The sequence below is a fragment of the Salmo salar genome, chromosome ssa15 (genome assembly GCF_905237065.1).
Source record: "Salmo salar chromosome ssa15, Ssal_v3.1, whole genome shotgun sequence".
Taxonomy (NCBI): domain Eukaryota; kingdom Metazoa; phylum Chordata; class Actinopteri; order Salmoniformes; family Salmonidae; genus Salmo; species Salmo salar.
Genome location: NC_059456.1, coordinates 50,042,745 through 50,058,958, shown reverse-complemented (window position 1 = coordinate 50,058,958; position 16,214 = coordinate 50,042,745). Strand labels below are relative to the sequence as shown.

Genomic DNA, 16,214 nt, shown 5'->3' with positions numbered 1-16,214 from the left:
TTGTATAGTAGAATAATTCATTCTAGTAATGATTATTGAATGCAAACAATACCAGCAGTTGCTGTTTTAAAAATAATAAATGTAGTGACAATCTCTTTTGAAACAATCAAGTTGAGTGTTGGTGTTTTTCCTCTCATGCCTCTCAATGGAATTAGAAAAAAACATAAGTCTTTGAATGCCGTTTTCTCAGTTTTTACGTTTTGGCTGAAGTCAACTTTAAAACATCCTAACTCAGGTTTTGATAAAGATATCTCAATGATTTGAAAAGATCTGGATTTGGGACAGTTTGTAGTTTTCAGAACTTCAAAACAAGTTCAAAATTTGACGATGTGAAGTGTTTGCCTAGGCTGCCATACATATTATGTGTTACAGTCTTAGCACATTTTTTTTTCGATCTAGAAGCAAAAAGGGTTGTTGTGCTGTCCCCATAGAAGACCTCTTTTAAGAACCCCTTTTGGTTCCAGGTAGGACCCTTTTGGATTTCATGTAAAACCCTTTCCACAGAGGGTTCTACATGGAACACAAAATAATTCTAGCTGGAACACAAAAGAGTTCAAGCTGGAACCAAAAAAGGTTCTATCTGGGGACAGCCACAGAACCCTTTTAGAACCATTTTTTCTGAGTGTATTGGGTCTCACCATGTTGTTCCAGAGACCACGAGCCATCCGAGTCTGGGCCTTCTGACTGAGATGGAAGCAGTCAGGACTGAAGTAAGTGCGGTCTGGACGTCCATCCTATGTGTCAGACAGAGAGTGTAGTGTCAATATGTGTGTTTGTGTGTGTGTGAAAGACAAAGTGCAGAATAAAAGTAAAAAGGTGAGTTTAGAAACCCAAGAGGATCTACAGACCCCTTGACTTTTTCCACATTTTGCTACGTTACAGCCTTATTCTAAAATGGATTAAATAAACAATTTTCCTCAGCAATCTACACACAAAACGCCATAATGACAAATAAAAAAAGTTTAGACATTTTTGCTAATCTATTAAAAATTAAAAACAGAAATACCTTATTTATATAAGTATTCAGACCCTTTGCAATGATTCTCAAAATTGAGCTCAGGTGCATCCTGTTTCCATTGATCATCCTTGAGATGTTTCTACAACTTGATTGGACATGATTTGGAAAGGCACACCCTTGACTATATAAGGTCACACAGTTGACAGTGCATGTCAGAGCAAAAACCAAGCCATGAGGTCGAAGGGATTGTCTGTAGAGCTCTGAGACAGAATTGTGTCGAGGAGCAGATCTGGGGAAGGGTACCAAAACATTTCTGCAGCATTGAAGGTCCCCAAGAACACGGTGACCTCCATCATTCTTAAATGGAAGAAGTTTGGAACCACCAAGACTCTTCCTAGAGCTGGTCTCCTGGCCAAACTGAGAAATCGAGGGAGAAGGGCCTTGGTCAGGGAGGTGACCAAGAACCAGATGGTCAATCTGATAGAGCTCTAGAGTTCCTCTGTGGAGATGGGAGAACCAGCCCGCTTGGCACATGACAGCCCGCTTGTAGTTTGTCAAAAGGCACCTAAAGGACTCTCAGACCATGAGAAACAAGATTCTCTGGTCTGATGAAACCAAGATTGAACTCTTTGGCCTGAATGCCAAGCGTCACGTCTGGAGGAAATCTGGCACCATCCCTACGGTGAAGCATGGTGGTGGCAGCATCATGCTGTGGGGATGTTTTTCAGCGACAGGAACTGGGAGACAAGTCAGGATGAGGCAAAGATTAATGGAGCAAAGTACAGAGCGCTCAGGACCTCAGACTGGGGTGAAGGTTCACCTTCCAACAGGACAACGACCCTAAGCATACAGACAAGGAGTGTCTTTGGGACAAGTCTCTAGATGTCCTTGAGTGGCCCAGCCAGAGCCCTGTCGAACATCTCTGGAGAGACCTGAAAATAGCTGTTCAGCGACGCTCCCCATCCAACCTGACAGAGATGGGAGAACTCCCCAAATACACGTGTGCCAAGATTGTAGCGTCATACCCAAGAAGAGTCAAGGCTGTAATCACTGCCAAAGGTGCTAAGGTAATAAGTAAAGGGTCGGAATACTTATGTAAATGTGATATCTGTTTAAAAATATATATAAATTAGTAAAATTTCTAAAAACATGTTTTTGCTTTGTCATTATAGGGTATTGTGTGTAGATTGACAATGGATTCATTTTTAAATCAATTTTAGAATAAGGCTGTAACCTAACAAAATGTGGAAAAAGTCAAGGGGTCTGGATACTTTCCGAAGGCACTGTATATGTATAAAAACTATTCTTTGCTCTCTCTCTCATATATATATATATATATATACACAAAAGATTGTTCACTCAATGAAACAATGCATAGTAATTACAATTGAACATGATCAACTCAGTGTGTGTGTGTGTCTGTACATGCGTGTGTGCGTCTGCCAGAGTATATATATGTGTGTGTGTGTGTGTGTGTGGTGTGTGTGTGTGTGTCTGTACATGTGTGTGTGCGCGTCTGCCGGAGTATACAGAGAGGAAAAAAAGTATTTGATCCCCGCTGATTTTGTACATTTGCCCACTGACAAAGAAATGATCAGTCTATAATTTTAATGGTAGGTTTATTTGAACAGTGAGAGACAGAATAACAACAAAAAAATCCAGAAAAACGCATGTCAAAAATGTTATAAATTGATTTGCATTTTAATGAGGGAAATAAGTATTTGACCCATCTACAAAACATGACTTAGTACTTGGTGGCAAAACCCTTGTTGGCAATCACAGAGGTCAGACGTTTCTTGTACTTGGCCACCAGGTTTGCACACATTTCAGGAGGGATTTTGTCCCACTCCTCTTTGCAGATCTTCTCCAAGTCATTAAGGTTTCGAGGCTGACGTTTGGCAACTCTAACCTTCAGCTCCCTCCACAGATTTTCTATGGGATTAAGGTCTGGAGACTGGCTAGGCCACTCCAGGACCTTAATGTGCTTCTTCTTGAGCCACTCCTTTGTTGCCTTGGCCATATGTTTTGGGTCATTGTCATGCTGGAATACCCATCCTCCACCCATTTTCAATGCACTGGCTGAGGGAAGGAGGTTTGACGGTACATGGCCCTGTCCATCGTCCCTTTGATGCGGTGAAGTTGTCCTGTCCCCTTAGCAGAAAAACACCCCCAAAGCATAATGTTTCCACCTCCATGTTTGACGGTGGGGATGGTGTTCTTGGGGTCATAGGCAGCATTCCTCTTCCTCCACGGCGAGTTGAGTTGATGCCAAAGAGCTCCATTTTGGTCTCATCTGACCACAACACTTTCACCCAGTTGTCCTCTGAATCAGTCAGATGTTCATTGGCAAACTTCAGACGGGCATGTATATGTGCTTTCTTGAGCAGGGGGACCTTGCGTGCGCTGCCGGATTTCAGTCCTTCACGGCGTAGTGTGTTACCAATGGTTTTCTTGGTGACTATGGTCCCAGCTGCCTTGAGATCATTGACAAGGTCCTCCCGTGTAGTTCTGGGCTGATTCCTCACCGTTCTCATGATCATTGCAACTCCACAAGGTGAGATCTTGCATGGAGCCCCAGGCCGAGGGAGATTGACTGTTCTTTTGTGTTTCTTCCATTTGCGAATAATCGCACCAACTGTTGTCACCTTCTCACCAAGCTGCTTGGCGATGGTCTTGTAGCCCATTCCAGCCTTGACTGTTCTTTTGTGTTTCTTCCATTTGCGAATAATCGCACCAACTGTTGTCACCTTCTCACCAAGCTGCTTGGCGATGGTCTTGTAGCCCATTCCAGCCTTGTGTAGGTCTACAATCTTGTCCCTGACATCCTTGGAGAGCTCTTTGGTCTTGGCCATGGTGGAGAGTTTGGAATCTGATTGATTGATTGCTTCTGTGGACAGGTGTCTTTTATACAGGTAACAAACTGAGATTAGGAGCACTCCCTTTAAGAGTGTGCTCCTAATCTCAGCTCGTTACCTGTATAAAAGACACCTGGGAGCCAGAAATCTTTCTGATTGAGATGGGGTCAAATACTTATTTCACTCATTAAAATGCAAATCAATTTATAACATGTTTGACATGCGGTTTTCTGGATTTTTTTGTTGTTATTCTGTCTCTCACTGTTCAAATAAGCCTACCATTAAAATGATAGACTGATAATTTCTTTGTCAGTGGGCAAACGTACAAAATCAGCAGGGGATCAAATACTTTTTTCCCTCACTGTATGTGTGTGTGCGTGCATTTGTGCGTTGGAATGTGTGTGTGTAGCCATGTTACAGCATTGGAATATTCATACACATTGTTCAGTCTTACAATTGTTGTTTAAGAGAACAAGTGAGTGACAATGCGGTGTGCCTAACCTCCGTCACTGGAATGATGATGTCTCGTAGGAAAGGCTGCAGGACCACCGTGAAGTTGTTATGGGTGTCGTATCGTCCTGACTCCACAAGCTCATGTAGTCCACGCTGAAAGAGGTAACAGTTCATTTTTGTTATTGGTAATCAATGAGCAACCACCCTCTTATGGTATTTACCATAGATCAAGTATAATATTGTGGTCTCAATGCACTACAGAATTAGTCTTTGCCATACCTGATAATCTCTGTTCAGAACGTGGAGTTTCTGAAGTGTTACAGAGCCCTCCTTAGGCGAGATGACACAGGGACACAGAATACTGAAGGAGAGACACATGATCAGGTGTTACTGATCTAGACTTCAGAGATCCGTTGGTATATTACCCTGCATAATGGCAAATGTATGAAAGTGGTGGCTTGATGAGGAGGATTGCGGATAGGGGGCATCCCGACTCAAAGTGTGCACTTGCACCCTCCCTGTCATGGATTTTACAATGGTGAAAACTCCCTCCAGCAACTGCTCTAGTTAGATTCTCCACTTGCAGGGAGGGACTCTTACTTGGCAAGCCAGGTAGGGCACTTGAGATAGGCATTTCTTTCTGTGTGCATCTGTCTCAGGATGGGGATGTAGAGAGGCTCCACCAGGTTGACCAAGGCCCTCGGCACCTGAGAGAGAGAGACAGAGACAGATACAGAGAGAGAGAGACAGAGAGAGACAGAGAAAAAGGGTTTGTGTTAAACAACAAGTAATTGAAAACACAGGAATGCATGTGCTTGCTGATAAGATTTGTAAATGTAAAAATGTGGAAATAACTGTGACATGGCTACAGCTCTTACCTGTTTATGAAGGTAATCCAGAGACTCACGAATGTGGCGCATGTAGTTGTCAGTGGAGTAAAACAGCTGTGGGACAATGAAAGGTAGTGACAGTCAGAGCAATGGAACATGCACATCCGGTACAGTATCACCGCAGACAGAGTTCTTAGAGGAGGTCACGATACAGAAAGGTATTGTATTGTATCTTAATGTAGTGTATCTTATCATCAAGTATTGGTACTCACAGAGTTGTAGCAGTACTCACACATGTCATTGCCTCCAATGAACAAAGTGATAACTTTCCAGTCTTCTTGGAAATTAACGTGCTGTGTAAGAGGACAGAGGGTGAGAACATGTTCACATACAAGCTTGTTTATTATATCAATCTATGTGTGGTAGGCAAACAAAATGTAGATTGAAATATAATTCAGGATTGTCTTTTACCGAGTCATTCTTCATCCTGGCCACCAGTGCTCGCACTTGGTCTGGTATGTCCCTTAAAAACAAACACAGACAATCCAACATCACTATTCAGCAACAGTATAAAAACTACAAAACATATTCAGTAAAACATAGTCAGCCAGAGAGGCAGGTATGTCTGGATAGAAGAGTATCGTATGGACTGGTGATGAGACTCACTTGGCTTTTTCTCCAGCCACAGCCTGGTTGAGGAAGGCCTGAGGGGTGTGCTCTTTGCCTTTGCCCACTGAGTAGCCAGTCAGGGAGGGGTTAAACTCACGCAGGATATCTGAGCAGCAACACAAAAGACATCTCCGTCAAACCTGAATACATTGATAACGATGCACATAAAATAACAGCATTTGTCTTACTCTTCTGAATGTAAATGTGTGAATGTGTATTCCAGTCTTTGGGCAACATTTTGGCTACACAAGTAGCCTGATAGCTAAGACAAGACGACAGCAACAAGAAGGGGACTCACTGGGAAGAGTGGTGACGGTGGTGAGGTTCTCGTCTCCACCGACACTGAGAAACACAAAGGCTGATTATAGACTATTTAGAGATGTAAACCATATAGATTAGTGTTCACCTCTACCTCCAGGTAACCCACGGCAAAGGAAGATGAACTGACATCGACATTGCACTTTGTACTGCTGTGTTATTGTAGGAGCGATAAGGACCCTTTATGATAAGGACCCACCTGTATGATAACCCCCTGTACTGCGTCCGGACATCCAGTAGGTTGATTACACTGGATCCCGATCCGACACCGTTGCCCGCCTGCCGATCGGTCAAAGAGAGTGTTAGAGATATAACATGATTGTAATAATACGGGTAGCAATAAAATATGATGAGCAACAGCCCTACAACTGGGTAATGTAGATTACTTCACTAATGTACTGGCTACTATAGTACACATAAAAGGTAAACAAGGAACAGGTGACTTACAGTCAGAGAGTCGCCCACTGCAGCTACTACTTTAATATCGCCAGGCCGGAGGGCGTGAACTGTGAACGCATAGAAGATCAGGTGATGAGAATGATTTAAGGCAAACTTTATCCAGGTAGCCCAATCAGAAACTGTTTTCTAAAACTTTTTGGGCCAATTTTTAATTGGGGCTATAACAGTCCATTACAAATCAGTCTGACAGTACTTTTGAAAGTATTTCAATTTGAAGGAAGTATGGTTTGAAGAGGCTGTAATGCATCAGAAAGGTGTTGTGAAATTCAGAAGATCATCAGGCAATATTCTTTTATGATCTTCTGTGTAGAAAATAACTTTATCATTGATGATGTTATTTTAGCCCCCAGTCTGATTTAGTGCCTGGTCTTATCCATTCTGCTCTATTGAGTCTAATGGGCAAAGTAGAGGGAAACGGAAGTCTTATCTTTCAGTGATGGGGTCATAATATGGTGTAGCTAAAACAGTTCAAAGGATAGAGCCACATTTGCAAGAAGAAAACAGAAACCACTTTGTTTATTACAACGCATCTAGCGATCCCTAGTTTGGGAAACACTGTAGTAAGTACAGGGTTATACATGACCAGGGCATACTGGCTCTATTTCAACAAATAAGCTGTATATTGTATACAGTATGTTGTATATTGTGAGGATTCCTCTCACCTGAGGTGGGTGGGGAGTTGGAAGGGCTACGGTCCTCGCAGGGCATATGAGTGCCCATGATCTGATGACAAGACACGCAGAGCACATCCAGAGTCATTACCATGTATGATGTGTACGCAGAGACCACCATGTGCAGGGGTCTAATAGTCATACAGTATCAGGCCTCATACATGACAACAATAACTCACAGGGTCGAGAAGAGGAGAGGGCTCACTGGTATGATCTGAGGGAGAGTTACTCTCTGTTCTCAGGAAAGGCCGGTCCTGAGAGAGAGAGAGAGAGAGAGAGAGAGAGAGAGAGAGAGAGAGAGAGAGAGAGAGAGAGAGAGAGAGATGAATGTAAGGAGGGTGGGGGATGAAGTAGGCAGCTCATAGTACAGTATGTGCACAATGTACAGTACATTCTATTAATCCGACACTATACTGTATTTGCCAGACTTCAGGCAGGGGTTCAAATAGTATTTGTGTTCTTTTAACTACCTTAGCTGCACTTTATTGAGCTTGTTTGGTGCAATGGAACCAATGAATAGGCCCTAAAGTACAAACCACACTCATCTGGCACTCCAGGCAGTCTTGATGAAAGTATTTGAAAGAAAACTACTTGAACCCAGGTCTGGTGTGTGTTGGAGGCCAAACTCTCTCACCTCACTGGGGCATAACATAGAGATAATCATGTTATTTTCCTCCATGTTCTGCTGGCCTATGGTGGGCTGCAGCTGAAAAACAGAAAACAAGTCTCCTTTCTTTGCCTTGACTAGAACTGAGAGCCGAGACAATGCCACAGTGTGTTAGCAGCATGTGTAGTATTTTGTGTGACTCACCAAGTTGGCCCACATCTGTACTGCCAGTTTGTCTGTGTGTAGTTCACCCGCTCTGGGGGCAGCGCTCTGTACATAGATTAACATTTGTGTTACACACACTGACACACGTATGCATCAGAAATGCAAGCGTGCGCACGTACCAGTATGCAAGCGTACGCACACACCATAACAACTCAACTCTGCATCACAAAATAGGAGAGGCACATTAATGTATAAAAATTGTAGGGAGGGTTTAATGGCTTGTCACTCACAATAAAAGAGGCGGGGTCTGATGTGATGAAGGGGGCATCCTGCAGTCGGACGGTGAAGTCATCTCTGTTGCTGTACCACTGCTTCTCCACCAGGTGTCGATCAAGGGACTCCTATTGACCACCATGTATAATAGTTAGTAAAAATAGCTATGTATAATACACCTTTTTAACTGAAATATTGGTCCAATAAATCCCCAGCAAGGAGAGATGAGTGTGCCACTTTCATATTAACTTGTAAAGTCCCCTGTACTGCAGCCCCTTCCATCCATATCTTCTATAGACCTACTGTATGTTGTCTACCGTATTTTATGTCCCGTAAGGGTTTCTTATGATGCAAAATATTTTTAGGGGGTGAAAACAGACAATATCATGCAATCTAATCTCATTTAATGTTATTTGTATAGTGGAAAAAAATGTAAACGGAACATAGACGTTGGGGATAAAGGGGAGATGACGTAGATGTAAGACATTGAACCTGCAGGACTTGAGTGAGGATGGCCTTCAGTAGTCTGAGCTCCCCTTCATGTTTTTCCTCCATACATTGACACATCCTGTCAATAGACATACAAGCAATCAAATGCCTACCAGAAATTATAGATTGAAATCACTGAAGAATTTCAAACTCAGGGAATGAGTGCACCCGCTGATTGAGGAGTTGTGCAAATGGTTGAGAAAGTCACCTGTTCTGAAAACGAAATCCAGTATCATACTCTCCATACCACAGTGCAACATTGACAATGGTCCGCTTCAACTGCAAACACATTAAGAGCAATCTTAACGATCATCTAAATGAATGTACTGTGGCATTGCTGAGAGTGTCACACGAGTCACCAAAACCCACCTGTGACTGCAGCACCTGCAGAGCAAGATCCACCTGATGGACAGCTGCTTTGATTGTCTCGCTGACCTGCATACACACAAACACTCACTCAAAGGAACGCAGCTATGAACACTGTAAAGTCATGAAATGAAGACGTGGACTGAAATCCAGACACGTGAGGTGGCTACTGACCTGGTCCTGACATACACAGAGCTCATCCACCTGAACGAATAGCATCACCAGCTTCCAGTCTGTGTCTAGCTCAACGGCCTATCAGAGAGAAGAACGGACACAGTCAGAGACGACAACCAGGGAATCTGTTCTGAATCTATAGGACAATGTGTTGGGTGATGTAGAAGGAGAGTCGGTAGAATACCTGGTTACTCCTGAGGGAGAGTGGTAGTTCCTTTGCCTGCTCGACAAGAGCCCTGCAAATGAACAAAACATGGTCTGAAATACTACTTCTCTCACTCTTTCTTTCACGCTCTTGCTCTGTCTTTACTCTCACAGGGCCAAGTGTAGGTGTGGTTTACCTGTGCTGCGAGGATTCAGAATAGAGGTTCGTCTGACCAAGGAGAGTACTGGTGATTGCAGGGTTAAACATGGTCAGCAACTCTAGCGGGGCAGAGAGGGGGGAGGAAGTTGCTTGATTATAAGTGAAATCAACATTGTCATATGCACACGACTTGGCACTTTATGGCGTGAAAAGAACATTATAGGAAATGGCCCCGTATGCTCTATATATTAAGTACTATAAGTACTGTCTATATAGATACACTGTAGATTCACGTGCGCAAATCGGTTTGACCAGACACGTAGGACTGTCTTGGTACTAACATACAGTAAGTGCCACGTGAGTTGAGAGTACAGTGTGTCTATCACTTTCATCTTTATTTATGTTCTTTTGTTTTGTGTGAGAGGTACAATACTCTTTATTGCTTCCTTGTGAAATGCTTTCTTGTGAAATTGTTGGCAGCAAAGACTGGTGGTTCTATCGTTAGTATTGTCAGGGTTGATACTGATACCGGACCAATAAAGATGTCGCACAGTAGTGTGAGGTTCATGAATTGATACTAAAATGATCTATAATAACCTATTAGATGGGAAACTGTTCATTCTTATATTTGTGTATTGTCTAAAAAAAAACTACAATTATTTTTATGTAATGACACGTGAAACTCTTCAACAGTTACAGTAATTTATATGAGAGCACTCCCACTATCTCAAGTACATAATTTCTTCCAAATGTATTCAGTTTTTCAATGTTTTTATACTTTCCCGCAAAAGCCTATCATTGAAAATTGTTCAGAAGACAAATAAATTGTTTAAAAGGTAAAAGCCTAAATTCTGTCTGGTTCTAGATTAGCTTGATGAAGTGAGATGAAAATTCTACGTAAGTATACACGAGGGTCAGATTGCAATGGGAGGACATTTGTCATGGAAGAGGAAGATCTGTCAGCAGGTCAAAATGTATTATCAACTAATAAGTGTGTTTTATTGAGATATTATCTGATGCAGACTATAATTTGGTGCTGAAGGTCACATGAAATTAGAATTTGTATTTGTGTGTACTTGTGTGCGTGTCTGTCTATGTTAATAGCCTGGGTTTGAATACATATTTTCGCAATAATATTAGACTGTGGAGCAAGATCTTTTCTTCTGTTTCAAAGAACTGGTTTGATACATTGAGTAACCACCAAACCCTCATGAGTAGCAGGGGCTTACCATGAAGTCTCGATAACACTCTGGACAGCTCGCTGCTGCAGAGAGTGAGAGAAACAGATGTTTGAAAAACCTTTCTGCGTTCACATTGACACTAGGGACGATTCAATATTGACACCTGGTAGTGTCCCCTTATCTATCAAGGTTAGATAAATCTGATGTGCTGCTTACCTGTGTGTGTGGGGGAGTCCAATGGCAGAGAGCACAGCCACATCTGAGGGTCTGACACTGTGAGCTGGAGAGAATATAGTGAAATTAGGAGTCGACCTGAGGCTGCACTGGTTGATCGTTCAGAACAGCCAACTCAACTCAAAAAGGACTAAAGAGACTGAAGATTTGCACTGAGTATACCAAACATTGGGAACACCATCCTAATATTGAGCTGTGCCCTTGGAACAGCCTCAATACGTCGGGGCATGGACTCCAGCTGTTGTCGAAAGCGTTCCACAGGGATGCTGGCCCATGTTGACTCCAATGCTTCCCACAGTTGTGTCAAGTTGGCTGGATGTCCTTTGGGTGGTGGACCATTCTTGATACACACATGAAACTGTTGAGTGTGAAAAACTCAGCAACGTTGCAGTTCTTGACACAAACCGGAGTGCCTGGCACCTACTACCATACCCCATTAAAAGGCACTTCCATTTTTTGTCTTGCCCATTCACTCTCTGAATTGCACACACACACAATCCATGTCTCAATTGTCTCAAGGTTGAAAAATCCTTATTTAACCGGTCCCCTCCCCTTTATCTACACTGATTGAAGTGGATTTAACAAGTGACGTCAATAAGGGATCATAACTTTCACCTGGATTCACCTGGTCAGTCTATGTCATGGAAAGAGCATGTGTTCTTAATGTTTTGTATACTCAGTGTATCTCTATATTCTAGGTGGCCAGACATATAATTGAATGAATTCAAAGACATCAAGCAGAGTTCAAGGCCAGATCATACTGTTCTTAACCCAGTTAAGATGTACTTTCCCTCCTCAGCTGTCAAGACATTGATAACAACTACTGTATATCGCTAATGACTGATTAGTGAACAGACTCACCTGAGGAGGGAAGGGTCTTGGAGAGAGAGATCTGAGTGCAAGGCAGTGCAGAGGCTGGGAATAACAAAAGCGACATTACAGGTCACATACTATGGAGATTAATACAGTATCTTTTTATACAATCAATGTTGCTTACTGCTATATGAATGTGGAAAGCATACATGAAGTATGCATACATTAAATAACATCTTAGGTTTTCTCAAATACTTTCTCAGAGCAAATTTGCTCCATGGATTTAGCGTTATCATCTTAGAAGAGAGGTGACAAGAACACATTCAACAAGAATGCTGTCATGTCCCCTACAGTATCAATAAGAGAGTTCATTGTCCCATATAATTTATACTGTTTTTGTCTCACTCCTGAAAGCCTAACAAGGTCCCCAAGATGTTACTTTAACTATGCAGAAATACATTAAAATGGTACAACCAAAGCGGGCAACAGTACATCAATTACACTGATATATGAGAGACCTCAGGCATGCCAATAATCACCACAGGAAAACTCTACTTGCGATATTTCCCCAATACCATTCCTGCAAACCTAAGACACAAGGCCACTGGTACTCTTGAATTTACCCAGTTTGTAAACTTTTATGTTTAAAACAATCAGAGAGTTTGAGTATAGAAGTGCATAGAAACCTGGTGCAGTGGAGAACCCCAGCAGAGCTATAACCAGTAATGGAAGCATCATTTGTCTGTCAAAGTTTGTCCTCATAGGCCACCTGTTGTCTTCTGTCTGTCTTGTCTGTCTTTCTGTCTGACTATCTGTCTGTTTGTCTAACAGCTCAGTTGTCTGGGCTTACTGTCCTTTACCATCCTGCTTCCTCAACCTCGTGGTTTGATGTGATTCAAAGGTACACCTATACAAGGATATATAATACACATCATGCATATGCATATTATGCATAGCGGGAGGGGTTGGGCTCTCGTTCAAGGGCATGGCCGTGAAATTGTTACATCACTTTAGTGATAATTACAGAAAGAAAGAATGGAAGAACGTGAAAGCAAAGACAAGAGAGAGAGAGAGAGAGAGAGAGAGATGTAAAGAGGGTGGGGGATGATGGGTTGAAAACAACAAAATAATTATTTCTCAGTTGTATGAATCATACTATACTGTGTGTTGAGACTTTTATAGGCATCTCATAGTACAGTATGTGCACAATTTACAGTACATTCTATTAATCCGACACTATACTGTATTTGCCAGACTTCAGGCAGGGGTTCAGATAGTATTTGTGTTCTTTTAACTACCTTAGCTGCACTTTATTGAGCTTGTTTGGTGTAATGGAACCAATGAATAGGTGGGTAGATATTGTAATAGTGTATACAGTATTACATCTTTCTCATATTATGCATAGTGGGAGGGGTTGGGCTCTCGTCCAAGGGCATGGCTGTGACATTGTTACATCACTATAGTGATAATTACAGGAAGAAAGAATGGAAGAAAGTAAAAGCAAAGACAAGAGAGAGAGAGAGAGGGGGCAGCCCCAGCTCAGCCCAGTCCAAGCTATTCTCTGTCCTGGCACCCCTGAAGCTAGGACAGCATAGTCCCTGCCCATTTTACGAAAACCTCTGATCCTTGATGAAAACCTGCTCCAGAGTGCTCAGGACCTCAGAATGGGGAGAAGGCTCACCTTCCAACAGGACAACGACCCTAAACACACAGCCAAGACAACGCAGGAGTGGCTTCGGGACAAGTCACTGAATGTCCTTGAGTGCCCAGCCAGAGCCCAGACTTGAACCCGATGTAACATCTCGGGAGAGATGTGAAAATAGCTGTGCAGTGATGCTCCCCATCCAACCTGACAGAGCTTGAGAAGATCTGCAGAGAAGAAAGGGAGAAACTCCACAAATACAGGTGTGCCAAGCTTGTAGCGTCATACCCAAGAAGATTCAAGGCTTTAACGCTGCCAAAGTTGCTTCAACAAAGTTCTGAGTAAATGGTCTGCATACTTATGTATGTAGATGTGATGTTTCAGGGTTGTTTTTTTTATACATTTATACAAATTAAAAAAATATATATATAAAAAAAGTCATTATGGGGTTTTGTGTATACCGTCGTGGCCAAAGGTTTTGAGAATGACACAAATATAAATGTTCACAAAGTCTGTGTCTTTAGATATTTTTGTTAGATGTTACTATGGAATAATGAAGTATAATTACAAGCATTTCATAAGTGTCAAAGGCTTTTATTGACAATTACATGAAGTTGATGCAAAGAGTCAATATTTGCAGTGTTGACCCTTCTTTTTCAAGACCTCTGCAATCCGCCCTGGCATGCTGTCAATTAACTTCTGGGCCACATCCTGACTGAGGGCAGCCCATTCTTGCATAATCAATTCTTGGAGTTTGTCAGAATTTGTGGGTTGTTGTTTGTCCACCAGCCTCTTGAGGATTGACCACAAGTTCTCAATGTGATTAAGGTCTGGGGAGTTTCCTGGCCATGGACCCAAAATATCGATGTTTTGTTCCCCGAGCCACTTAGTTATCACTTTTGCCTTATGGCAAGGTGCTCCATCATGCTGGAAAAGGCATTGTTCATCACCAAACTGTTCCTGGATGGTTGGGAGAAATTGCTCTCGGAGGATGTGTTGGTACCATTCATTATTCATGCCTGTGTTCTTAGGCAAAATTGTGAGTGAGCCCACTCCCTTGGCTGAGAAGCAACCCCACACATGAATGTTACTGTTGTGTCTCAGGATGCTTTACTGTTGGCATGACACAGGACTGATGGTAGCGCTCACCTTGTCTTCTCCGAACAAGCTTTTTTCTGGATGCCCCAAACAATCGGAAAGGGGATTCATCAGAGAAAATGACTTTACCCCAGTCCTCAGCAGTCCAATCCCTGTACCTTTTGCAGAATATCAGTCTGCCCCTGATGTTTTTCCTGGAGAGAAGTGGCTTCTTTGCTGCCCTTCTTGACACCAGGCCATCCTCAAAGTCTTCGCCTCACTGTGCGTGCAGATGCCCTCACAACTGCCTGCTGCCATTCCTGAGCAAGCTCTGTACTGGTGGTGCCCCAATCCCGCAGCTGAATCAACTTTAGGAGACGGTCCTGGCGCTTGCTGGACTTTCTTGGGTGCCCTGAAGCCTTCTTCACAACAATTGAACCGCTCTCCTTGAAATTCTTGATGATCCGATAAATGGTTGATTTAGGTGCAATCTTACTGGCAGCAATATCCTTGCCTGTGAAGTCCTTTTTGTGCAAAGCAATGATGACGGCACGTGTTTCCTTGCAGGTAACCATGATTGACAGAGGAAGAACAATGATTCCAAGCACCACCCTCCTTTTGAAGCTTCCAGTCTGTTATTCGAACTCAATCAGCATGACAGAGTGATCTCCAGCCTTGTCCTCGTCAACACTCACACCTGTGTTAATGAGAGAATCACTGACATGATGTCAGCTGGTCCTTTTGTGGCAGGGGTGAAATGCAGTGGACATTTTTGGGGGGGATTTAGTTCATTTGCATGGCAAAGAGGGACTTTGCAATTAATTGCAATTCATCTGATCACTCTTCATAACATTCTGGAGTATATGCAAATTGCCATCATACAAACTGAGGCAGCAGACTTTGTGAAAATTAATATTTGTGTCATTCTCACTTTTGGCCACGATTGTAGATTGATGAGGGGGAAAAAAACATTTAATCCATTTTAGAATAAGGCTGTAACGTAACAAAATGTCGTTCTGGATAAGAGCATCTGCTAAATGACTCCAATATCAATGTGAACAGTGTCAATGAGAACCTTCCTTCCCCTTCCTAATCATGGTAGCATCCACATTACTTTGAAGAGATTGTGATTGGGTCTACAGTGCCTTCAGAAAGTATTCCCTTGACTTTCCACATTTTGTTGTGTTACAGCCTGAATTTAAAATGGATTCAATTGAAATGTTGTGTCACTGTCATATACACAATACCCCATAATGTCAAAGTGGAATTATGTTCTTTGAAATTTGTACAAAATAATAACACATTTCAAACTGAAATGTCTTGAGTCAACATGTATTCAACCCCTTTGTTATGAGAAGTAAAAATGTGCTTAACAAGTCACATAATAAATTGCATAGACTCTGTGTGCAATAATAGTGTTCAACATGGTTTTTGAATGACTACCTCATCTCTGTAAGGTCCCTCAGTTAAGTAGTGCATTTCAAACACAGATTCAACCACAAAGACCAGGGAGATATCCTTTTGTTCATGTTGAAGTTATTAATTACACTTTGGATGGTATATCAATACACCCAGTCACTACAAAGATTTCCATGATTTGTAGTGAATTACAAAAATCAAAACATTTCAATTAAACTATGGTCAAGAGCACTAGCCTCTACAATAGTGATTTTAGC

At 42.3% G+C, this 16,214-nt stretch overlaps 1 protein-coding gene across 2 annotated transcripts in view; it reads right to left on the bottom strand.

Moving 5' to 3' along the window:
* Window positions 1–12,737, bottom strand: part of LOC106571632 (phospholipase B1, membrane-associated) — a 32,294-nt gene extending 19,557 nt beyond the window's left edge. The window contains exons 1-26 of one of the 2 annotated variants that reach the window (XM_045695822.1): window positions 12,506–12,737; window positions 11,868–11,921; window positions 10,989–11,052; window positions 10,821–10,855; window positions 9,629–9,710; window positions 9,472–9,523; window positions 9,288–9,365; window positions 9,117–9,182; window positions 8,956–9,026; window positions 8,751–8,826; window positions 8,276–8,386; window positions 8,025–8,090; window positions 7,848–7,919; window positions 7,393–7,467; window positions 7,205–7,265; window positions 6,531–6,589; window positions 6,283–6,362; window positions 6,064–6,107; window positions 5,763–5,871; window positions 5,568–5,619; window positions 5,369–5,449; window positions 5,145–5,210; window positions 4,867–4,973; window positions 4,546–4,627; window positions 4,315–4,419; window positions 639–734 (exon numbers count right to left, since the gene is read on the bottom strand). In XM_045695822.1, coding sequence (XP_045551778.1) covers window positions 639–734; window positions 4,315–4,419; window positions 4,546–4,627; window positions 4,867–4,973; window positions 5,145–5,210; window positions 5,369–5,449; window positions 5,568–5,619; window positions 5,763–5,871; window positions 6,064–6,107; window positions 6,283–6,362; window positions 6,531–6,589; window positions 7,205–7,265; window positions 7,393–7,467; window positions 7,848–7,919; window positions 8,025–8,090; window positions 8,276–8,386; window positions 8,751–8,826; window positions 8,956–9,026; window positions 9,117–9,182; window positions 9,288–9,365; window positions 9,472–9,523; window positions 9,629–9,710; window positions 10,821–10,855; window positions 10,989–11,052; window positions 11,868–11,921; window positions 12,506–12,581 — 1,920 coding nt within the window. In that variant the 5' untranslated portion in view covers window positions 12,582–12,737. The remainder of the gene's footprint in view (window positions 1–638; window positions 735–4,314; window positions 4,420–4,545; window positions 4,628–4,866; window positions 4,974–5,144; window positions 5,211–5,368; window positions 5,450–5,567; window positions 5,620–5,762; window positions 5,872–6,063; window positions 6,108–6,282; window positions 6,363–6,530; window positions 6,590–7,204; window positions 7,266–7,392; window positions 7,468–7,847; window positions 7,920–8,024; window positions 8,091–8,275; window positions 8,387–8,750; window positions 8,827–8,955; window positions 9,027–9,116; window positions 9,183–9,287; window positions 9,366–9,471; window positions 9,524–9,628; window positions 9,711–10,820; window positions 10,856–10,988; window positions 11,053–11,867; window positions 11,922–12,505) is intronic. The other variant, XM_045695823.1, reaches the window with a different exon arrangement.
* Window positions 12,738–16,214: the final 3,477 nt, after the last annotated feature.